Source organism: Centroberyx gerrardi, chromosome 2, assembly GCF_048128805.1.
Source record: "Centroberyx gerrardi isolate f3 chromosome 2, fCenGer3.hap1.cur.20231027, whole genome shotgun sequence".
Taxonomy (NCBI): Eukaryota; Metazoa; Chordata; class Actinopteri; order Beryciformes; family Berycidae; genus Centroberyx; species Centroberyx gerrardi.
The window spans coordinates 27,469,427-27,495,762 of NC_135998.1; the positions used below are offsets into that span (position 1 = coordinate 27,469,427).

Here is a 26,336-nt window from a genome sequence, read left to right on the forward strand (position 1 = left end):
CAGGATCCTGGGATGATGCCTTTAGTTAAAGGCCCTGGTCCAGGCCTTCATCTGATGTGCTGATCTGATCTGATCTTTCTAGCATCTACACACAAAAAAGTGTTTATACAAAGCTGTATCAACTCCTGCTACATTCTTTTCTTTAGCTTTAGCTTTACTTAAACATATCTCAAATACAACAGACAGGGAACTCTCCTCTTCAGCGTGTGTGCTTTTGACTGATCGATGCAGCATTGAGCTGGTCCGGCTCAGGACAAAGGCCCAGTCAGTCTATTGAGTCACGGTGGCGACATCAGAGCGACAGGGTCGGTCAGTGGTTAACAAGGGAAGCCTCTGTGAACAGCTCACATGACAGTCAGTGAACCAGGCTCACTGTCAGCACTCAAAGAGGAAACCACCGACTGGACTCTACAGGTCTCCAGATCCAGGGTGAGCATTCATACAGAAGCCCAATCCAGAAGTCAAAAGAATGATGTACCAACCCACAAACAGTGAGTGTAGAGGACATGAGTCTCTACAGGACCATCAGACAGGCAGCAGCGCTCACCAGCCACCTGATCCACATGTTACAGTTGGTTGTGTGAGTGCAGGTTTGTCACTTTGTTATCAGCTGGGCTCCTCCCGTCCCAGCTGTTTAGTGATGCGATCAACACCTTATCTCCACACCAAATACAGCTAATGTCTCCTCCGCTGCCCTGGACCTACACTGAGGCTGATCCCTAGTTCCCAACATTATACAGTAATTTCATATAGTAAGTCCCTATTGATTTAAATAAGAAAAAAACAACCCTAAGGAGGAAATCATGTAATTTTCATCTAGCTCACCCCTAAAGAGGCTTAGATTCAGACACCACTGAAGATAATTAAGGTGGGTCAAAATCAAAGTCATTCTACTTTACAGCCCATGTCATACTCCTACCCACTCCCTACACACACACACACAAATGGATTCACATTACTTCCACCCAGCTAACCCCTGTGTGACCCCGACTAAAGCCTACCCAGGTTGGAGGAGGCCCGGCCCTGCGCCGCTCTGTCCTGCAGCTCCTGAGCGATTCCTAGCTGGTGCTGGTGGTACTGGCCTGCCCTCTCCAGGTCCTGGGGATTACAGGGACAGTTACATCTCTATAACATCACGATTCATGTTATCAAAGTCAATCTGGAACGGGACATGCAGTAGAATAGCCCGGTCACATACAGTGCTAAGGGGGGGGGACATTATCGCTAAGTGGATTCTATTATACCAACCTGCATGCATCGGGCAGCGTGCCCCAGCCCAGCATATGCCCTCATCTCAATGGCCCTCTCACCCAGCTCCTGTGCCAACTCCAGTACCCGTGTATGGTAGGATATGGCCTTGTCAAAGTCCCGTTGAGAGTGGTAGGCGCTGCCCAGGTTGCTGTACGCCCGTGCCTCCTCGCGCCGGTTCTCTAAAGTCTGCCAAAGACCAACATTTCAAATTTTACATTTTTGTTACATACCTGATTTGAAATTTATCTTGATTTAACAGCGGCTAAACATGACACTAAACATTTGAATGGTTGAAAAAAATGATCACTAAATTTCCATGACATTTTCAAAGCATTTAGACATCATTCTCCATAACTTTTCGAGGCATAAAAAAAACTATTTTCAAATTTTAGGACATTTCCATGACCATAGTAACTCTCTCAAAAGCTCAGATAATGAAATGCAATGTGAAAACACAAATCACTATGTGACCAAAGTCAGAGGAGGCAACAGTGTTTCTATTTAATCTTGATCAGACCTGGCCAAGATGCAGCCTGCTGGATCCAGAACGGGACAATTTGTTTATGTTGCAAATCCAACATTTCCAGCTACACAGTTTTAAACTGTCAAAATATTATTACTTCAAAAACTTCAAAAACTAGCCACTTTGATTTTGGTGTGATGTGTTTATTCGTGTAACATTTGCACGAACTGCGCTAAGACACTTCAAATATTTACTGGCTTAATAACCAGTGTCCTAAATACACCTGACGTTGTTTGGAAAATAGGCAATAACAAACTAGATGGTTATTTTATAAGACTATGTTTCAGCAAATGATGGATTTGCAATAGGGCAAAACGCACACAGCAAAATTAGTAGCACCCCTGTTTTTTACTGCACCTTCCAACGACATAATTGCTGCTGCAAGCCCATATGAGAGTAGGCCAGCCTTCAGTTTTGAATTTATCATAGTACAGTACTACAAATTACAGTTCTCTCTCTAGTTATAGAAAATTGTATTATTGGATGTGGTTGTTGGCTTAATATTTAAGTACCTCAACCTGGGTTATGTTCTAGGTCTACATGAGACATATATTTTTAGCCTAGTTGTAAAACAACATGCATCAATCCTTTGATTGCATGGTTAATTTTTCATGTAGCACCCCAATTCACATAATACAGAGAGAAGAAATCCTGTATTTCTGCAATCAAAATCAATGTTTTGTTGTCATAATATTGCTGTTGTCATGTGAAAAACCTGTAACTCTAATTTAGATGATTTTTATGTTACGCTCAATTGAAGGATGACACGGTCTCCTATGGGTTGAGAAAACTCTACCACCCCCTTGGGCTTGTGAAACCCTTTCAAAACCCCATCAGATAAACTGAAAAACACATTGCGGTCAACCTGAACTCTGTACCTTTGCTATGTCCAAATGCTGTTCGTGGCACTGGACGGCGTTGATGAAGTCTCCCAGTGCCGTGTACACAGCGCCCATGTTGCCCAGCTGCCGCGCCTCTGAGATCTGGCACTGGGTTTGCCGAGCCAACAGCACACACTGCTTATGGCTGGCCAGTGCGTTGGGGTAGTCGCCTATAGCTGTGTAGACGTGGCCCAGACTGCTGAGAGCGCCGGAGGCAGCCTGGGAAGAAACATACATGGTCCCATACTGGTTAAAGTCAAGGGCCAGGTGAAGACCATTCACATACTCCCAGGCCACACACATATACACACACAAAATCACACACACACACACACACACTGGAGGCTACAGAGTGCGAGCTAATCTTTCACATCCTATTACTGACTAATATGAGCTGCAGACCCCACTGTGATAGTCTCACCTTCTGCCATTATTCATTCTCCCCAAGACGTTCTCTGCGTCTTGTTCTCGCAGTTCTATTATTACCCTGTTTTAGTTAGCGCATACGACACTTTTATACCTTGAGCCAGCTAATGATTTCCAGCACCACTCTTCCCACCAATTACTGGGCTTCTTCAGGCATAATAGCATGCAAATCATAATGAGCGTTACAGCTTAAGTACTAAGTTCACGCTGTTGTCTTCACACACGCACACGTGCATGAGCGTAAGTGCACGACCACACACACACACAGACAAATACAAAAATACAGAGATTGTGTCAGTGCCGTCTTGAACACACTCACTACACATTCTTTCTTCTGTTTCTCTGATTAGACAGAGAGAGAGAGAGAGAGAGAGAGAGAGAAATGGGGCGAAGTCATCGTGTTCCCTCCCTCGCCTTAGTAATTAGGATTCCGCCTGCTCATTCGCTGATTAATCTTCAGGTTATTGCTATTGATTGGTCGGCCATCAGAGGAGTCATGGGAAATCTCTGTGATGTCCGAGGAACAGTCTTCTCCAAATTAAGCAGAAAAATGAAGACAAGAGCATTGCAGTCTGGGTATCTCCCCTTCATCACAGCACATACAGGCACACGTATGCGCACACACACACACACACGCACACACACACACACACACACACACACACACACACACACACATACTGAGTGTACACTGATACACTGAGTGTCTCAGTCTACATGGCATGACTGGTGAATGAACAGCAATGAGCATGAAAATAATGCCAACTCAGTGCCATGCAGAGCCGGGCGGCTCTATACGCTCACTACGCAAGTTGCGTAAGGCCCCGCAAATTACGCAAGGGCCCCGCCTCCCCCTCGTGTCAAAGCATGTGTCAATGTTTACAACTTCGATGAGAGGATGAAGCGGAACTATCCTTCTGGTCACGAAAAGAGGAAAAAAAAACACCATGAGAGTGAATTGCAGGAACAGCAATCAGGTAAACTTGTGTTCTCTCCTCTCCAAGTTTGATGTCAGCAAATAACAGTAACGTTAAGTTGATGTGCTAGCTGGGCAGTGCATCTCTCTCTAGTCTGTCTGTGTTGCTAACCTAGCTGGGCAGTGCATCTCTCTCTAGTCTCTCTGTCCTAACCCAGCTGGGCAGTGCATCTCTCTCTAGTCTCTCTGTCCTAACCTAGCTGGGCAGTGCATCTCTCTCTAGTCTCTCTGTCCTAACCTAGCTGGGCAGTGCATCTCTCTCTAGTCTCTCTGTCCTAACCTAGCTGGGCAGTACATCTCTCTCTAGTCTCTCTGTCCTAACCTAGCTGGGCAGTGCATCTCTCTCTAGTCTCCCTGTCCTAACCTAGCTGGGCAGTGCATCTCTCTCTAGTCTCTCTGTCCTAACCTAGCTGGGCAGTACATCTCTCTCTAGTCTCCCTGTCCTAACCTAGCTGGGCAGTGCATCTCTCTCTAGTCTCCCTGTCCTAACCTAGCTGGGCAGTACATCTCTCTCTAGTCTCCCTGTCCTAACCTAGCTGGGCAGTACATCTCTCTCTAGTCTCTCTGTCCTAACCTAGCTGGGCAGTACATCTCTCTCTAGTCTCTCTGTCCTAACCTAGCTGGGCAGTGCATCTCTCTCTAGTCTCTCTGTCCTAACCTAGCTGGGCAGTACATCTCTCTCTAGTCTCCCTGTCCTAACCTAGCTGGGCAGTGCATCTCTTGGTCTGTCTGTGTCTTGCTTGCTTGCCAGCCACTTCCAGGGCTGTTCTGTGACTTTGTGCCCGACAAAAGTGAGAGTGAAATACAACTATTTATTACGTTTGATAAACGCCAACGGGCAACGGTGTTTATAGACTGCAGCTCGGAAAAGATAACCGTGTCGCGCGTGAACATGCGTTCATATGCGCGTGCACAAAATGAAACTCGCGCTTTCCAGCAGCAACCTCTGTGGGGACCAGTCCAGACAATAGGGCGTGATGGCACTCCTCATAGGCGCACATCATTTTAAAACAAGACAATGATTATCTAGTCTCTCAGTCAAGGTTTAGTTACAACTCTAGACTAATGCAAGATGGAAAGCAATGGATTGACATTGACTATTGATTAAATATTTAATTTAAAATGTTGATTAGCTGGGCATACTGAGCAATATGGATGCACATTTCTATAACCATCAAGTATTCAGCCAAGCCATAGTATAAATAGTATTTTATATTTGAAAATGTATAAAAGGAAATATGGGGGAGCCAGTTTGTATAGCCAAAGCTAATCACACAGCTGTGTAGGTTTTATTTTACTATTTTGAGACATAAAGCTGCAGCCATAGCCTATAGGCTTATGTTTGCATTATATAGCCAAAGCTAATTGTATAATATTGTGAGGACTGGACTAATTACCAGGCAGCAGAGCCAAAGCTCAGCGTTATATTTTATTATTTTCTACATTTTATATTTTCTACAATTTCTTATTTATGTTAATGTTAATATTCACTTATCTTAAGATTCTATAGAAATATTCTATTCAATAAATATTGTTTGTTTATACCTCATTCTGTTCTGTATAGGTCTACTTATTCTTAGACCGACAGATGGAGCAAACTGTTTTAAAGGAGGGAGGACTGTAGTGGGAGCACTGGGGTGTCAGGTGTGACTGTGTGGCAATGGCAAACGGTTTACATGGCTCACGGGTCAGGTAGGAGGGCCCCTTAGCAGAATTTTGCTTAGGGCCCCAGGGAGGTCAGGACCGGCTCTGGTGCCATGTGCATTTCAGTTACAGCAGCTGCTCGACTCAAATGAGCACTTATGGGAAATCCCAGTATAAGAGACAATGATTTCCACCACAATCCACGAAACACCAAATGATGGAAATCTCTCATGGAGCAACAGCACTGCATCCCTCAAACTGAGTCCCAAGAATTTCATTAATTCCACCAAACAATGTCTATATCTATCAAGGCACACTAAGGCTGTTCTGGTGTCCTGAACTCTATTTAGATGCTGTTTGTTCAGGCACTACTTACCTGTATCTTAGACAATTCACCATATTACATGATGCATTGTAAAGATACATTAACTGAGCACCATAACTAGGTAAATGGAGATGCCAGAGCATATCTTTATTGCTGAAAATATTATCTTTCACCCACTATCCAGTGATGCAGCATTTCCACAATTCTGCAATTGCACTGCCAATGGTTACATTTTCCATGGGTATCAGATTGGTAACATGAAACAGATTGGTCTTCTAATGATCAGAGAGAATCAATACTTAACTTAACTTGCTGAATTACTGTGGCCCCACTTACAGTAATGCCTGCAGCCTTCAAGCTTGTCACAGAGACTAACACCCATTACACGTGCCGGTGGGACAAGCAATGCCTTGAACAGCCTGGCATGAATAGTGTTAACAATATCATTTATAGGGCTAGGCCACCAGTCATAATGACTGTGCCTCCTGGACCGTAACACAGCTCATATCTGTGAACATGCAGTGTGATCCAATTATCAATAAAGCCTGTAGTGAGGTATAGGCACTGACAGTAACAAGTATTTCCTTGATGCAATCAATGACAATAATTAAGTTAGAGGCCCTCTGAACACAAAGCAAAGCAGAGCACTGTCACACACTTATGTCAGTGCCCCCGCCCCCAACACACACACACACACACACACACACATACAAACTCAGACAGAGAAGGAGAAGGAGAAAGGTAGAGAGATGATAATGAAATGTTTGCAGGTTTAAAGAACGTGTGAGAGAAAGAAGGGGAGGAGAGAGGGAGGGGAACTATGAATTATTTAAAGGGGGTTATTAGCATGTTCTTTATTCATTTATCTCCCCCACACACTCCATTTTTCTCTATACATCTTTGACTCCCAGAGGAGTGTGTTCTTAAACGGAAAAATAAGCATGAATCTTCAATGTTCAAACCTCATAGTGAGAATTTGAATGTCTGCATGTACATAAGAATCCAACAACATAAACATGCAGTAATGCTAGAAAGGCTTAGATGTACTTTACTCTACAAACAAGGACTGAGTTTTTGTGTGTGTGTGTCCCAGAGAAAATACTGACAGATCCATCAAATCAAATTCAGCCTACAGACAACACATGGGGTCATAGCATGCTGTTCCTCTACATTAGGCCCTTAATGAGTGATAAAAACTATCACTGGAAGTCTTTCCATGGCAAGTGAAGTGATTTTGCACATCCAAACTGACCTTTTATGGAATTCACCACTGCCAATTAGCATCAGGACACTCTGCTCTTTTCACTTCTCCGCGTGAGTCTGTGCGAGGGAAGGGAGCACACATCTACTGAAATCCCTATTCCCCCGCAAAGCGATGAGTGCAAACACATAAAATCGAGTTGACACATCTCCAAGGCAGACTTCCAGCCAGAAAGGAGAGAGATTTAATAAATGACGAGGGTGTCTCTGTGTGTACAGTCAACCGGCCAGACGAGTGTTTGATTTCCCTCAAGGACAAAGTGTTTTCCCTGCACCGGACTATACACACCAAATCCAATCATGTCGTGTCTAGGCCTGTGAGTATGTGTGTTTGTGTGTATACATGTATGAAAGAGACAGAGAAACAGAAATAAATGAATCATGATATCCCGCCGATTCCAAACCAGTTGTCACATTCAGTATATTTGATTGTGACAGGAAAACGGCTCAATTTGTACAGCATATCCGTTGGTTTATGTGGTTGGTTTACTTGTGTGTGGCCAGAAATAGAGAAACCTCGCGAGGACAAACCGGGAGCGGAGAGACAAAGACGGAGCGCTAAATCGAACCCACGGAAATAGAAGAGGAGAGACAAGGAGAGGGAGGAAGACAGGAAAAAGATTAGCATCCTCCTTCAGCTGCTGCACTGGCAAGGAGACGCGGGAGGTTTTGAATAGCGATGTTCCATCACTCACAGAGACACACGGGCCTTTCATCCTCAGCGTGGGATAAAGGAGGTAAACGGGTACCGCCGCCGTGTCCGGACACAGATTGTGACGGAGAATGATAGAGCGGGGTTAACGTGGTCGATCAAACCTCTGTCTCTGGCTGCAGAGGAGAGCGCATAGAAAGAGGAGAGAGAGAAAGAGAGGGACGGATGGAGAGAAGGAGATGAGCGACGGAAGCAGGAGGAGGAGACATATGATATGTTGGTGTGAGAGGCAGCAGTCCAGTCTCTATCTGAGTCTACGGGAGAAAAGACTGGGATTCGAAATATTGAGCATAAACAAAGTCAAATTACCATGTAAATGCATAATAAAAGTTTTTTTCTTTTCAGTGACTCAATGAAATCCTTAAAATAATGTTTTACTACAGTATGTATTTTCTACCATCGCTCAGGCTTTTTTTCCTGATTCTCTTTATTTATAATTATAAAAAGAGAAATTAGCGTCATGGAAAAAAATTTACATTTTGGCTGGCCCTCTTCAGTTTTATATCAGTGTGTTAGAAATATGATTTTCACTATGATTTCAACGAGAGAGAAATATAATCCCGCACACTGTCTACAATACTTTTAGACAGTGTGCAGTATTATATTTCTTTCTCAGTATCTACCATTTTGGTTTTTGTCCTATATGCACCTGTCACTCAAAAAATTAGTTTTCTTTATTTACTATGATTTTAATGAAGTGCCACTACACATGGGTAACTACTGTAGGACAGCCAACATCGGTGGCTGACTGTTTATGAGCCCACATGGAGATGTAGGTGCCAAACCAAACAAAAGCATAACAAGCGAAACATTTCTAACAACTGACAATAACATGCCCAACACGTGCCTGTGCATAACTGTCAGTCTACCTTCCCATCTGAACCTCTAGGTTAAAAATCAGCATTCTGCAGGTGGCGTCTTTGTTTGGAAGCGTGGCTGTTGTTTGGAAACACTCACACACACACACACACACACAAATAAACACATGTACCATAGCAAACCAAGCACACAGTGGGAGATATGGATTTCTGTCGATGACCATGTTTGAGTTGCCTTAGGCTGTGCACCTGTGGAGAAGAAGCTCAATAATCATCTGTCAACTACCCAAACATTCATCTCTGTCCTTGGTGCCTTTGCAGCTCCCAACACACACAAACAAACACACCCTGACCCTGACACTCAAACAAACAAACAAAGAAATCCACAAGAAGACACTGATTCTGGTTTCGATCCCATGCTCCTGTGAGCGCTCTACGCTGTAAGATGAACAGGACACATGACAAAACACAAAAAAACAAATAGACCAACACAAAGATTCACACACAAAAATACATTGGGACACATTCCTTGTGTACACACACACACACCGCTTTCATTAAAATGAACTCGCTCAAACCCTCATTCATCTTAGTGACAGGCTTTCTATCGACCTCTCTAGATCCAGGATGCAATCACATGCTATTAAGTGACTCTGTGTGTGTGTGTGTGTGTGTGTGTGTGTGTGTGTGTGTGTGTATGTGAGATGTGGTCACAGGGTCCAGTGGAAGTGATGAGAGCATTATGGTGGGAATAACACAGTTTTCTTAACATTAAACATTAGAAAGACCTTATTGAGCTACTTACTGGATTACTAAGCTACAATAATCATTATAAACATCTGTCAAATCATATTATTCAATCATATTTTCCATTAGGGAAATGAATCAAAAGAACTTGAAACTGATTTTCTTGAGGAGAGCTGGTAAGGCCATCGTCTGGTACACTTACCAACAGACACATTCACATGCAGACTAACACCCATGTATGCACGTATCCACGCAGATATGCACGCGGCAGAGAAAGCAAACAAAATACAAAAAATCGCCAACATAAAACATTGATGATTAACACGCACGCTCAAGGTCGTTTCTGTCTCTCGTAGAATATTAAAGAGACAGCAGAATATTCCACACAACATGCCACAGGCACAGATACACGGGAATATATGAAGTGTAAAATCTAGAGGGATGTAATTGGATCTGCCATAATGCAAAGTTGTATCTTCATACTGCATCAGATATTTTCATATGTTGTGTTTAGCTGCTACAGTAGTCGTAGGGGTGTGTGTGTGTGTGTGTGTGTGTGTGTGTGTGTGTGTGTGTGAGACAACATCACAGCAGACTAATGACCTCTCCTACACTTCAAAACACACACACACACCACACACACACACACACACTCACAGGCATATGGGAGTAGTTAAACGAAGGTAAACATACACAAACAAACCTGACAGTTTTACTTTGTGCTTTGAGACATAAAGAGGCCAAAGTCTAATCTGTGACAGCAATCTAATTAACTATGGTTTTCACAACTGTCCAAAGTGTTTCAGCAGAAAGCCAATGAGTTTCGCTGTGGCCTGAGGCAAAGAAAAAAAGCTTTCGAGAAAGCCTGAGAAAGTGAGTGTGCAGTGAAGGAGACAGAGGCAATACCAAACAAGCAAAGAAATGGGAGAATATGTCATGTTTTTCTGCATATGTTTGGGTTATAATTAGCTAATCTGGACATTCTCTCAAGGTCTATAGTCTTAAATTAACTGCTGACATGGCATAAAGTCTATAGATCAACACTGCACATGTGCAACACAAGGACATATACATTGTTCGTACTGTTGAGCTTACTGTCAAGCAACGCAGCCCGACGACACACACGCACACACGTTTGCATACATGAACCCACTCTCTCTCACACAAACACACACATAAACACAAAAACACACACACATACTTCTCTGTCCTTGAGCTTCATGGCGAGCACTAGTTGGTGTCTGTGATTGGTCAACGCTTCTCTGTAATTGCCCTTGGAAAAGAAGGCGGAGCCAAGGTTCCCGTGAGCTCGGCATTCACCAGATTGGTCACCTGCGGACGAGACACAGAGCAGCCCGTGTACTTGGCATTCACTGCTAGCATTTCATCTCTTCACTGTCGGCTCACACTCCGTTCAAGGCCCTCCCTCTACCACTCTTCAGACATACAATAGCCATTCAGCAGGCCAAGGGCAAATACTGAGTATGGAGGCAAACGATTGCTGTTCAGTATAATAGCCTTCTGTCCTCTTAAGTTATTTTTTATTTGTTTGCTCTCCCATTTCTATCGCTTTCTCCTCTCCCATACCTAGAGTCTTGGTCACCTCCAGGTCTTGCTGCATGTAGGCCATGCTCTTCTCGGCGTTGCCCAGAGACCAGTAGGCGGAGCTCAGCGCCGAGAAGACGGACCCTCGCAGCTTGAGAGAGCACGTGCCGATCTTCAGCCCCGCCTCCAGAACCACGACGGAGGCTCCGTGGAAACCGTGGGTCAGCAGCTCTTGACCAATGACAGACACGACCACGAACGGGCTCTTGTCCAGCTTCATCTTCTGCAGCTGCTGATAGGTGGGCTCAAGCGAGTCTGCAGGGGGGGTAAATACACACACACACACACACACACACACACACACACAAGGTGAACACTGTGAATGTAGGACCAATGTGATCAAAGCAAACACGTCAACAAACCGTTTTATCAGGTAGCAGAATGACACAAACTAGCTGACAATACAACTTTAAACACAGTGTTACATTACCATCCCACAGCATTCATTGACTCAACATGATGTCAACAGATGTCTCACCATGTTATAATCACAAACACATCAATAGAATAGAAAACAGAGCAGTTACAGTCATTTTAAAAAATGACAACAGGTTTTTTTAAAGTGAGTGTTAGGATAACCTCCCGAGGGTTTATGTCTCACTTCACTGGTTTGAGATTTATTAGTCCTAAATTTAGTCATAGCATTGTGTTTTTTTAACAAAAAAAAAGTCCATTAAATTTAGTGAGACTTTAGTCATGTCATATTGATTCAATTTACCCAATTACTCACTGACTAAAATGGTATGATTTTAGTCAACAACACTAATAACATTATAGTATATTATTATAGTATAATATAAGTGATATCTTATCTTATCTTATCTTATAGTAGATAAAAAACACACATACACATACATATACTCTTTAACTGTAGATTAGAAGAAATAGCACCACTGCATTAGTGTAGTTAACATTTGCAACATTTAGACATGATTTTATCTGTTCTGATATCTGATCTGGAAGCTGCACACATACATTCACATATAAGACTCTGATATTGACACATTGTCAAACTGGACAAACAAGCCATTGCACTCTGTATGTTAATATATACTGTATCTGCGATTGGATAGTAATAAACCATGGCTCCAGTGATAAACATGTGTTTCCATTTGTTAATGTGCAAAAGAAAATCAATGCCTGTGATTGGTTAATATCAACTATATTACTGTTTTCTCTAAACATAACAGTCACTTTTTTCCAGGGATAGTTATGATAACCCTCTCCTGCAGTGTTTTTAGTTTTGTCATATTTTCATCAATAACAGAGGGAAATAAAATTATTCCGTCACGGTACAGACTTTCTACTCGTCATAAAAAAAAATGTTCATCAGTGAGCATTTTTCTCATTAATTTCGTGCTGAGATTAACATTGGATGCGACGTATTCAGAGAGAAAAATATGTGCTACACATAAGGAGAGGGAGAGGCTGTGCAGTATCTTTGGCTCTGACACAGTGGAGTGAAGCCTTCAAACACACATCAAGGTTGTGGTGAAACACTCCAAAGAGGGCAGCAAACAAGTGTGTGAGATTCAACTGAACGCTGCCTGGAGACATCACGCTTAGCTTATGGACCTTGGTTGTGCATCAGATTTGTATGATCGTATGTCTCATAGGCGATGGAAGGCTATATTTATTGATGTTTATGATGTTTTTGATCATCATTGGAGTCTGGTAGTATAGCAGCTCTGGTACAGAAAGTGAAGAATACTGATGAGCAAGGTAACCAGAGTGAATTAGAGTTTCTTTGAGATGGACTGAAAACCAAAGATGGCAGGCAGGTTGACTGAAGTTTGTAATGAAAAGTGACTCACAAGGAACAATAAGGCGTTAAGAACAAGAGAGAATATAGGGCCATTTTTGCTTGATGCACTTAGTGTCTGTGTCAGACATTTAGGTCTCTGACACAGTACTGACATTTAGGAGAGAACTGCAAGGGAAGAGTAATAAACTTGGGGCGGTGGAAAAATTCAAAATGAGATAATAAATACATGGCTTCAAGCGTAAAGCCTGTGCGTCTGGCAGTCTAAGAGTGCAATGAGAGGCTTGCTGTTTCTTCTTACTCAGATAAGTAGGGTAGTTTGGGTGTTTTCTGTTGCAGGGTAGTCGCATACATGAATTTGTATGAATTGGATGCCATAGATGTATGTTTTCATAGAGGAATACCCTGCATCATGATGCTTATGAAGGTAAGAGATAAAAGATGTGATTGGTAAATGAAGAAAAGGTAATGGAGTAAACCTCGTGGAAGGATTTTATATTTCCACCCAGATTAACATGACTTTAGTGTGATAGAGATGAGACCATTAATGATTGAGCGCCGCAGAGTGTGGTTCAGCAGAATATCAATTCTAAATATGGAGACGCAGGGGCAGAGTCTGGCGTCAGCACCTTGAATTACTGCAACTGAAAGCAAGAGAGAGTCAACAATGAGGTTCTGGTGACCAGAAACGCCAGCAGCTCTGATAATAAATGTATTGTAGAGTTGTAGACCAGCTGTAGCTCCGCTGGTTGGGACACAAGACCATCAAAGAAGAACGTAATCCAGAAAGAAGGAAGATTTCACATGGCAAGGTTTAAGCACGCATTATAAGGTTGTAAAATGCATTATAATTAATAAGTTCAAGGCGCAGCTGTCAAGGCCGAAGAATAAACAGCCTTGGTGAGCCAGGCTCCGCACCCTGCATGTTTGATTCATGTGATGGTGTCATCTATGGTGGAATAACACGTGGAAATCTAGAAAATGGGATCAGACTGTTAATGCTGGGAGCATACTTAGAGGGGGGGGGGGGGGGGGGGGGGCTGGAGGGCTATGAGCGGTGGGATGGGGAGCAAGGAAAGCAAATGTGGCCGATCGAAATCCTTACCTGAGGCCCTGGAGTGTAATCCTAGAGGGGGGGCGGGGAGGTATGAGGAGCTGGGGGGGAAAAGCCTGAGGAGTGACCTGGAAAAACATTGGGATGCCCAGAAATGGAACGGGTGACCTCTGAACCGAAACCACCATGGGTAACTCAGCCGTACGAAAGAGAGAGGGGGGTTTTTCCCTGGGCTGACTGAGGTGCTGCGGACTCTGGGAATGCTGTCTGGGGAACGTTAAGTGCTGCAGCAACAGAAACCACATGCTGAAACCATGAAATGAGGAGGAAGGGAGGAGCCCGGGAGATGTTGGCAGTTGCTAGGAGTCCGCTTGCGGCCGTAACTGCTGTGGAAACGGGGGGGGAGAGAAGGTAATGGCTGTTTGGATTTACAGTGGACTGGAGGGCAGACGGAGGGGGGCGGAGGCCGGAGGCTGACAGGCAGCAGGGGAGAAAGGGGGGGGGGGGGGGGGGGGGGGGGGGGGCACTGTAGGGGTTTTCAGGTCGGATGGATAGGGTGGATTGTGGATTGCTGATTGATACCATATAATAGTGCTTCAACCTATAGCTAGTTCAAGGGTGACAATTTAATCCTATTCCAGCCTGCAACCCGGTCCTGATCGTATGCAATCGTCCTTCGTCATCTTGCGGCGTTAGACAGCCGCGCCTAACAGTGCACTATGCACTATGGGAAGAGAGATCAGTGGAATATGAGAATCTCTCTTGTAAATATTTCACCACGGATTCCAGAGAGAGAAAGAGACAGGCAAACTCTCACTGCCACTGTCAGACACTCACTCACTCACTCACTCACTCACTCACTCACTCAGTCACTCTTTGCACTCTATTTGACTTGCTCGCTTTATCTCTTCACTATTTTATTTATTTTCTCCATTTCACTTTTCGTCATGTCTCCCCCTTTCTTTTATCTCCAACTCCCTTATTCTCATCCAATCTTCATCCATTGCTCTCTGAAGCATCGGCGGCAGCTTTTGACTTCCCCGCATCCAGCTCCCCGAGGAAGCTTAGTGAATAAAAGAATAAAAGAACGATAATTGATAACTTGACAGTTGCCCCCACCTACGTCTCGCCCTCTCCCTCTAGGGCTCGGCTTTCAAACGCCGAGCCATAGTTCATTGCTTTATTTGTTTGTTTGTTTGACTGCTTCTGTCGGTGTTAATCTGCGAAAGAGCCGAGACTTGTGATGTTCCTGCGGAGGGAGGGAGAGAAACAGAGACAGTCGCAGGGATGAAGGAGAGAGAAAGAGACAGACAGGCGGAGATAGAAGGAATGACAGACAGAGAGTGAGAGAGAGAGAGAGGGAGAGACGGGCATACAAACACAGTTGCTGTCAGAAGTTGCTGTTCTCTGACAGGCCTACCTCTAAGGGGCGATTTCATGGCAGCCTCCACCATGCCGACGAGCAACTGGAGACTCTTGGGGTCCTGGGCGAGGCCGGAGGCGAACGCCGCCAGGGCGTCGGCATGACGACCCAGGTACTGCAGGGCAACCCCCTGGCGGAAGTAGGCCTGCAGACACACAGGGAGGATGAGGTAATTGGACGTCAACTTGGAGAATTCACATTGTTCGAGGCTTTCATGTTCTCGGTGCGACTGAGTCTCTAACGTTTTGTTCCAGTTGAGCACAAAACATTCTGACTCACTGCAGGCTGGCCGTTCTTCCCCAGCGGTTTGTACAAGGACAACTGAATTAGGTGCTTGTGGTGTACAGTGATACCCAAATAATTCAACTCATTAACAGCCCATTGTGCCTGAATGTGGGCCCACAACCTGCAGAGCACTGATATACACACACAAATACACACAGATGTAACAGGCATCTGCACTCTGCACATTCTCTCTCTCCCTTTCTCTCACACACACACACACACACACACAAAGACACACACTAACACGGTACACTTCATTAGGACCCCCTGTGCATTTCACAGCAAGATTAGAGACAATGAATCATGACATCGAATTCATGAGGAGGATCGAGCAGAGCTCCCTCCACCGCCGCTCTCTCCTTCCCTCAATGCGGACCAGACTGTAACTTAATTGTCTTGTCTACCTCTCTCTCCCTCTTCGTTCCTCTTATTTTTCAATCTCATTTATCATCCCCCCCCCCGCCCCTTCTTTTTTAAGCATAATCTGACATGACAGTGAATGAATGAAGACAAAGAGCGGAGGAATTAGATTACATGGCGGCTCCCGTCCCGGGCTGCCACTTTCCGCACCCGCGCCGTCTTTGTCCTGTCCTCTTCCTCAGACGGCTCCATTGAAACGAATGGAGCCAGGGGTCAAGCCTAATCTAACGCGTTAAGCCTCCAGTCCTCGGTGTGTTGCAGAACGCGTTACAGAAGTGTGCGCGGGGGCATTGTGTCATTTCACTATCGATTAACATAAAGTGGGATAAATGGTCGGTAATTACGGCTGGAGGCGCGTCCCTTAATTCAAACACACACACACACACACACACACACACAGAGACTCGATACATAACACATGCACGGTCAAAGCCACAAGTTGATAAAGGCTGAAATACAGAGATGGGCGACTCTGTTTTAGCTTTTCGACACCGACGCCAAGCCTCCATGCTGAGGAGAGAGAGCCGGCAGCCTGCCCTCTGCCCCTCGTCCAGGCTGGAGAGGAGAGGAGCGGGGCTGGACCGGGACGGGGAGCTGGGCCGGTGGCTGGGGCGGCATATGGACGCTCCACCTGTCTGCCTAGCTCTACTTAGCACCGTCCCCGATATCTGTCCCTTCACACTGGTTTGGCTGCTGTCTGGAGGACGCCACAGTATCCATCAAAACAAGCTTGTTCTATTCCTGACTGTCTGACAAGGGTGTTTGACTAAAAAAGCTATAACTCACTCATGCTTTTATATAAAGCCGGTTGATCGGGGCACCATACGGGAGGATAATTTCAGTTAGATGAGGATGATTATGTTGGAGGAGGAAAGACCAAAAGTAACAATTGTGGTGAAATCGGCATTATCTCTGCATGATATTGTGCGACAGTGTATGTGGGTGTGCAGGTGCTTGTGTGTCTATGTGTATGTCTATGCGTTGTCTGCATGTGAGTGTGTATGCATGCATGTGTGTGCTGTATGTGTGTGTTACAGCTTCGACCCCATCAAGGGTATAAACAAGCCAGAATCGGACAGAAAGTGACAGCAGGTAGAGTCTGCATTCATCGCCCCCCCGTACACATCCTGCCCATCAACCCAATCTGGCTACACTGCCTGCTAAGCACATACAGGGGGTACAGTTCAGACAGTCACACACACACACACACACACACACACACACACACATCACCACCTCTCTTTGCATCTCTCACAAACACACTATCCTTCTATTCTCTGCCTCTGTCTCTTAGCACACATGGGTAATAGGCGGATGCAGGTATAAACAACATTCTGTAGCATCTTAGAAAAATCTTGTCAAGATTAGAGAGCGCTCCACTTATTCTTCACACAAACCGCAGCGGTCTTGTCTGGCTTGTCTTCACCCGTTATTTCGCAGTGATTCCCAATCGAGTGCTTAGACAGCCACTTCAGCATCACCTGACAAGTCTGCTTCAGTTCAACAAAGTGACATGATCAATAAGAGGGACGAGAGCACTCCTGGCAGTATATGCGTGTGTGTGTGTGTGTGTGTGTGTGTGCAAGTGTGTGTGTGTGTTCATTCTCTGTACCAGTGCCTCTCCTGTCTGTGTATATGAATGCTCCTCGAGAACTCTCGGGTCTAGGCTTACGGAGAAAAAATTATATTGGAGTATTTCAAGAAGTCGGTGTTTGAGAGAGACAGAAAGACAAACAGAGAGGAGAGAGAGAATCGAGAGAGAGAGAAAGAGCTTGTGTATTTGAGCAAAGGATGCGCACCGGATGAACAGATGCTTCAATTACTGCTCGTAACTCACATTAATCGAGAACAGATGGCAACACAAGCAGCAGGAGCGAGAGAGAGAGCGAGTGAGAGAGGATCATGCAAACCAGACATGATAGAGATTGATGTCTCTGAAAATCAAGAGGCTCTGCCTCAAACCCTGGAAAACCGCACCGACGAAAACTTCACTCTCACTTTATCCGGACGCAAAGTGGATCGCCGCCGAACCGACGACTGCCTCGTTTTACGCGGCGCCGCTGCCGTCTCGGGTAGGACAGCGGTGACCCTGCCAGTTCGTTTTAACACTGTTTAGAGGATCTGGAAGAGCGCCGGGCCCTGAGTAATCTGATAGAGAGGGAGAAGCTCCGTTTGCACCTGACAGCCTGGAGCCGGCTCGCAACAGACATAAACGACACACAGTAAACTGTCTGGAGAAATCTACAATTGTCAGCTGAATATTACTATTTTAAAACATTGTGCTTTCAGAATAAAACATCACGCCGTTTCTCTTCCCTTTGCAGATAGGTGTTATTCTGAATCACCGGTAGCTCTGTGGTACTTTGGTATGATGATGGCTGCTGTTGTTATGATCTACAGTATGGATGGCTGGTTCATTTTGCTAAGGCAATACCCTTATCCCACAGTAGGTGATATAATGACCTGCTGTGTGAGTTGTGAACTGCACGCTGTAAGCCTTGGATAGTGAGATCATCATTTAACTGCCCAAGAGAGTCCAAAAGCACTCATTAAAACCAGCCATCTCTATTGTGAAGATGCCTGTTTGTAAAACGTAATGCTGCTTATTATTACCGGGTAAAGTATGATCAAGAGCCAGTGGATCTAAACCGGCGGACCTCTGCAGCACACAGTTACTCACAGTATGGGAATTAAACGGCCCTCTCGTGATGCAGGGCGCCATGATTCAAACAGGTTCTCCTAATAGACTAGTCAGCCTGCGAAGCACTGTGATGGGGAAATAATGCTGCTGAGCAAGCATCTTCCCACAGCACTGGAAACACACAAATAAGGAACAAAGACATTTTCAAGCCTTTTGGTGAAACCTCATTTGAACCTGTGCAACTGAGTCAATATGTAGCGAAAACCACAAAACAATGAAAGCAGCGAGTGCGGGTGTTGAAGACCAATTCCATACGCCCACATGCACACACTCACACACCCACACACTCACACACAAACACTCTTCCCCACTGTTCCCTGGTTATCTGCATGAATATTTATCTTTGTTTCAGTGGGACACTAACCAAGATGCAATAATCGAGTTGGAGTGGCCATAACCGCTGTTTCCACTGGGACCAATAAAGATGTTACACGACCAGCTGTAGGCCCTCTCACACAGACCTGCAGAGCCAGGAGGGGGGGTGTCTGCTGAGAGTGTGTGTGTGTGTGTGTGTGTGAACCGTAATGTGTTTTAGCTGGAGGAAAATTGGAAAGTTGTAGAGGCAGAGATTTGAGCACGGCCTTGAATCTTATCAAAATGAGAGTTTTTCCTCAATGTAAAAAAAAACCCGTCGTACCTTCAGGGACAAAGATGCCGGTAATATAAAAAGCACTGAGTGTGTGTCTCTTTGTGCGCGTTTCTCTTTGAGTGGGTCTGTGTGTGTGTAGGTGTACGCCACCGTGATGCTCATGCGGGATCATCGATGAGGCCCGTGGCATCATACGTTGTGGGACCGCAGAATTTATCTAGAGCCAACAGATTAGGCGTCTCCATCTGTCTGATGTAACCAGACCACAGTAGCGCCCGATGATCTCAGAGGCGCCGGCACAAAGCCGAGCTCTGCCGGTATTAACACACTACACACACGCCATAAACTGTCAGCCTCTACTCAATATTCAGTGGTGGAAACTGAGTGAACAGCAATGCTACTACTTTCCCCAGCAATTAGTAGTATAACGACGTACTATTACAATCATATTTAATTATAAAAAATAAGGTGTTCCTCCCTCTTTAAATATGAAGTTATTATTCATATTCAAAAACTATGATTATCTCCATCCTCAGATTAGTTTTTTCACCTAATTAGTCATCAATCTTCTCAGTCTAAATGAGGAATGGCTGACAAGTTTATTTTCTCCCTCTGGAAGTATTCCCACTACTTTTATTTATACCAAGCTGAAGGACGCCAAGAATATTGGTCATCAACGCTATTTGGTTTCCCTGATCATTCTCAGGAGAGGGGACTGAGTTACATCTTGATTTTTGAAGAGATCAAATGAGTCAAATGGGCTTGATGATGCGAGTCTAAGTGTTGAGTACAGCGGGACAGCAGATGTGGAACGTACAGTACAGAGCGTTTTTCAGTATCCCCTTGAAATAGGATGTCTGGAGGTCAATGTAAAGGGCCAGCTGATCCGTCCTTCTCCTTTTGTCTCTTTTCTAAAATAGTATAGGACCTCTCTCTCTTCACTGCAGCTGTCCAAACAACCCTAACCCCTGCCTCCAACCTTCACTCTCCATCACTTTCTCACTGCCACTATTTCCACCTCCACATCTATACTGCACATTGTGGACACTGCTGTTCAAGGTGCATTTCAATACCTAGATCTTTTGTATGGATGACCCCAGTGGGACGCCTGGTCAGACATTCGACCTGGGAAGCCTCTTATAGATCGAGTTACACTGAACCAAGAACTCCAAATTAGACCAAACAAAAAGCCTGGCGTTTTCGCTCACGCACACACACACACACACACACACACACACACACACACACACACACACCTACAGGCACGCGCTAGACACACAGGAACCTTGCCCTGGGTGACCCAAAGCAATTCCCTTCTTTCTCTCTCTGCTCTACTTTATCTGTAGTCAGAGAGCCTGAGTCATTCCCTTGGCCCTTTCACATATGTGAATACACTATTGCCTGTCTCTGCTCCTCTCTCTCTCTCTCTCTCTCTCTCACAACACCACACAAACATACATACAGGGGAGGCGGGGAGGGGAGAAGGACAAGTGGCCCTCTGATCCTGTTAACTGCAGTACAGCAGAGGGGCTGGCTCTCTTACATTGGGTAATTAGGCTGTCAGTCAGCCGCACGAGTGCAGCGGGCCAACTGATCTTTTGATTGCATCGGCGACCTTTTGGCGGGCTGACCCCCGAGGGAGACGGGGAGAGGTGAGAGCAAGGATACCTGGGACAGGGAGGCGGGGGTCAAGGTCGACAGCGAAGAGAGCGGAACTGTAAAGCTGGCCGATCTCCTGATAGAGAGGCTTGATTTAGAGAGGAGGAAAATGAAACGGGATAGACGTGCTTATTCATTTCTTCTCCTCTCTCGTCTCTCTACCTCACAGCTGATGCCGATCGCTCCCTCTTTGCTCCTCTCTCCCTCGACGTTCCCCACCCTTCTCTCCACTCTCTCCACTCCAACGTCTGTTCTGCGAGCGGGGGTCAACGCCCTCCCTCCCTTCTTTCTCAGTGGCACACCATCTTAATTAGAGCTAAATCATCCAGGGAAGGGATGAGGAGAGGTGGAGGACGGAGACAGTGCAGCAGCAAGACCAGCGATTACTCAGGGGGGAAGACGCCGCAGAGCTCCCACTCACCGAATCGGGGGGCAAGGGAGAGAACACACGCCTAATGATTCCCTACAAAGCTAATTAGACCCTCGCTCTATTTCAAATCTAGCCTGATCAGGCTCACAGGTTGAGCTAATTCATAGCTCAGCAGCACCTAGCACGGCGCATTCATTCATTAATCTGCCGTGTCTTTCCTCTTTCAACGTTTCTGTTATCTGGGCGCGCATTCTCGCTCCCGACCGCCACCCTCAACCTGATGCAGATAAACAGATTTTACTATGGCGTCCGTCCCAGTGTGCGCATGTGTGTATGTGCATGTGTGTATGTGCATGTGTGTATGAGTGCGTGTGCATATTCTCTGGTGTAATTGATTCATTGACAGCCCTCTTAGTTAGCCTGACTAATCCAATGAAAGGATTGTCAGGTTTAGAACGCAGCAGATGCTTCTGCGCCCTGTATCTCCAGCTCAGGGAAGGAATGCATTGGGCATTAATGCAGAAATAGACACTTTCTCTGCTATTCCCTATTTCCCTTCCTTTCTCCTCTTTCTCCTCCCCTCTCTCTCTCTCTCTTTGGCACTCTCGCACATACACACACACACACACACACACCCACACATATGCACACCAAACAGCCCGGAGCGATGAGAGGCTTTGCCGGCACATTAATGAGAAAAGGGAACATGTTATTGGTGTGAGAGTGAAGAAGACCGGTTACAGAGGGTATTATTGGCATTTGAAAAGGTGACAAAACCTTTACAGGCCTATCATCTGTTACAGTTCCTCACGTAACACCGCCAGGGCTGGAAGAGACTCACTAAGCATTCTTCTGCAGATATTTTCTCTCACTGTCTCTCCTTGTTCTCTCTCTCTCTCCTCTCTTCTATGGCTCCCCCCCCCCCATCTCTCTCTCTCTCCTCTCTCCTCTCTCTCTCTTTGTCTCTAACCACAGCTTCTCTGACCTTTAGAAGGAAAAACGTAAATCTCATTTTGAATCGACCGCAGAGCGCTACTGTTAGGAAGTTGGAAAAACTTGCACTATCAGGCTCTTCTGATAGTGATGCAGCAAAATGAGATTCAGCACTCACACCAGAGTACTGAACCTGGTTTTGGAGGCTGTAGGCCTTGCATGAGTATTTCAAGATGGCCAATGTTCAACTTCAAGAAGCTCTATTTTGGTCCATCAGTCCTTAAATACTACAGATCTATCTCAACCTTCAGGCTGTTATTTTCATTTTATTGAGAATGTGGTATTAAATCAACTGCTAGAGGTGGTGTAAATAAATTATACTTTTGAAAAATTTCAGCCTGTTTTCATACACATTACTGGAACTACCCTCCCCATGGTTATAAATGTTCTCCTGATTCCAGTGGTGCTGCTTGAGCTCAACACAGGCTTCAACATGACTGCCATTCTAACATTCAAATCTGGGACCTGGCTTGGGCTGATCATCTTATCTGGCCGACATAAAAGTGAATAATTATTTTTCTTCTGTTGCGTTGTCTTTGTGTGCCGTACCTGAAGGCTCATCTCTTGGGCCAATATTATTTTCTTTGCATATCTTACCACTTGACCATATAATTTGTTGCCACAATATTGCCTTGCATATCTATGCAAATACTACTCAGCTGTATCTCTCCGTTAAACCTAATGAAAAGGCTGCAATAATTACAGCATTACTGTATTTGGAGGCAGAGATAGGTATCATTATTACTGCCATTACAGCTGTTCATTTTATTATAGTCTAGTTTGTTTCACTGTTTTTCAAGTGAAGGTAACCACAAGCTGAAGACCTCAAGGCTATCTGAAATAATCCAGTCAAAAGAAAAAGTGGAAGAAAGTTTTTTTCTCTAACTTTATACTATCTGCCACAGTCTCCTGAGGCTCCTTCCACCATCAGCTCATTGGCAACACTGTCACTCTCTTTGTTTTTTCATAATTTCATGATATTAAATGGTAAAAAGTCTGTAGTGATGACCAGTGACCATAGACTGGGTTCTTAAACCTGAGTATTACATACTGTACGACCAAAACAATATACGAGAACCTGACAATTACTTGGAGTAATGTGCCACTGTTACAAAATATCAAGCACAACAAGATTGCATTTTCGAATAACTCATCCTCTGCTATTTGCTGAACTCAAACTATAAAGCGGAGCCACTTCAACTTCTTAACAACAAATGGAGCATCTCAAGTCTCTAAGCTTTATTTTCAAAGGTAATACAATTTTGATATGCAGAATTTTGCGACTTATGTTTGCAGTACACAAACATTAAATTTAGGCAAACTTCTATCATGTAACAACTGTCAGATCACACTTCCTGATAATAAATGCACACAATTCTGTTGAAAAGGTTTTCGCTAAAGTATTTTCTCACCTATGTAGCTCAGACACACACACACACACACACACACACATACGCACACACACACACACACACACACACAGACACACAAAATACACAATTTGTTCTTTCAATATTGCCCTAAACCCAAAGCTTTGAGTTTCACAATTTTGGCTGAATATGGTAAGTAACAGCAGGCTGCAGGTGTAGACGTGTTTTTATTCAGCTTCAGTAGGCATTACTGTGGAGATACTCTATAATGTCACAGCCCTGTCTAATGACCCTAGTAAGCTGGCAGTATTACATGGCTGTGTGACTGGATGAACTGAACTGGACTGAGCTGGATGTCTCCAATTTGTCTCTTGGTCCTTAAACTGTATAAATCAAGCCTTTATCTAAGAATTTAGTGATTCATCTGTGATTCATGGTTGAATTTTGCGACATATTAAACAACTGCTTTAGTTTTTTACCAATGTATACTGCAAAGATGTGTAATAATAATAATAATGATGTATTTTATTTGTATAGCACTTATGTGTGTTTGAGCTTTGCATCTCCTTTGCCTTGGTAATCCAAACTATTAGAATTCTAATCTGCTAATAAAAGGTCCAGTATTCCACAGCAGATTACTCGCCATTCTGATGTGATCTGCTCTGCCTCTATTGCTGACACACACAATAATTATTAATGAAACTGGTCCCAAAGGGCAATTAATTTTCAGAGAGTTAGTGCGCCTCCCTTTCTCTTTCTTTCTCACTTTTTCTCCCTCTGCCTCCATGTTTCCTACCCTGTGCTCTTTCCCCCATGTTCTATCCCTCACTCTTTTATTAATGCACTCGGCTCATCAGTAAGCATGGCCCACTTTAGACTCAATTTAGACGTGCCGCTTCTATATGAGCCAGCCAGTGAATTGTGATGTCACGCCCATTGTCTGCCAATTACAATTCAATTTAGCAGAAGGAACGCTCTGGAATGTGATTATAGGCAATAGATGGTGTGTGTGTGTATATGTGAGAGAGAGAGAGAGAGAGAGAGAGAGAGAGAGACTTAGAAAGCATTCACTGTATAGAGAGATTTGGAGTATCTTTTCCACCTTTCACTCAGCAGTTTCAGACTCTGAAGTGGCTTCCAGTTCCTCCTCCTCTTCCTCCTCCTCCTCCTGAGACCTTCCAGAGTTAGCTTAGCTTTTTCAGCCAGCGTGGCATTTGCACCCCCCACTGCCTCTCTAAGCCAAAGTAATGAATGCCACAGGCTGCAAGACACACAACAACATGTATGCACACATGCACATACACAAGCATACACACACACACACACACACACACACACACACACTGGCTCTAATATCAGAAGAGGAGCCTGATAATATGTATTGGAAACCTGTCTAGGATATTCGCTAAATATATCATCGTACTTTCAATAGCTGCTGCTTTTTTATCAGCATTATTTACAGCAAACATTTCCCCTCTCCACTGCTTCTGGTGCTTTACTCACCAGTCTGCTGGCAGGTTTCAAAGGGATTTAATGTAGAGAAGTCCAAATTGCACCAAATTAAGACACAAAGTGAATCAGTGGAACTACAATTTATTTTGTAGAAATACCAGTGGTCCCATTTTTTGCTGTGTCAGCACAACGAATTTCACAAAAATATACATGTCAAATTTGGTGGTTATTACTTTTTATTTTGTGACCACGCACTCATTCAATGCAGCTACCTTATATTAATAATATACACCGTATCGCTCTATTGGAACAGTCAACTCTGACCTGATGTGAGCCTGCACACATGCCAGTTTGAATTAGTTATTAACCATTACAAACACTTATGGCCAAATATGCTTAATGGGCCCATTAAGTGTCTACTGAGTTTTACACCACAGGCACACAGACACAAGGGCCCAGCAAATGATTTAAGAGTGCTAGCTCTCAAAATGGAGACATTACGAGTAGGCGTGTAATATTTGATTGTAGGTGTCTGATTGGGTTCGTTATGTTGTATTTTCTTTTAGCATTTTTGCCCATATTAGAGAATGGAAAGTGGAGACAGACTATATCGGGAGATCGGGAGAGAGAGGGACATAATAATGATAATGCAACATAATGACTGAATGGTCTGAGATTAGCCCAGTTTTCATGCCTTAGGTGCAGTAGATGCTGTAGGTTTGGAGCGCTGTGTGTAAATGCATGCACTGCTGTGGGGAAAATGGATTAGCAAGATTATCAGTCTCTCCTAAACTAAACCTAGCTGAGAAAACACATACAATAAAGGGAAGCTAATTGTTAGCATGTCACAGAGCAACTTTCTACTGGGAGAAAAAAACTGAAGACCACAATGAAGAGGATAACGCCATTGTCCAGTGCAACCATAGGGTTTAAAACATCAAAGTAAGAAATACAATAAAATGTTTTTTTGTAGTTGGTATATCCCCTTGATATCATCTCATCTCTCTGCCTTACACTGCTTGTTTGTGAGGATTACATACAGCATGCACTGGGAAAGGCTGACAGTGGAAGAATTTGGGTATAGAAACTG

General features: G+C 44.4%; 1 protein-coding gene across 1 annotated transcript in view; it reads right to left on the reverse strand.

The window, feature by feature from the left end:
- Window positions 1–26,336, reverse strand: part of ttc28 (tetratricopeptide repeat domain 28) — a 90,047-nt gene that overhangs the window by 22,094 nt on the left and 41,617 nt on the right. The window contains exons 3-8 of the mRNA XM_071898406.2: window positions 15,405–15,552; window positions 11,151–11,423; window positions 10,765–10,895; window positions 2,653–2,874; window positions 1,249–1,437; window positions 1,002–1,098 (exon numbers count right to left, since the gene is read on the reverse strand). Coding sequence (XP_071754507.2) covers window positions 1,002–1,098; window positions 1,249–1,437; window positions 2,653–2,874; window positions 10,765–10,895; window positions 11,151–11,423; window positions 15,405–15,552 — 1,060 coding nt within the window. The remainder of the gene's footprint in view (window positions 1–1,001; window positions 1,099–1,248; window positions 1,438–2,652; window positions 2,875–10,764; window positions 10,896–11,150; window positions 11,424–15,404; window positions 15,553–26,336) is intronic.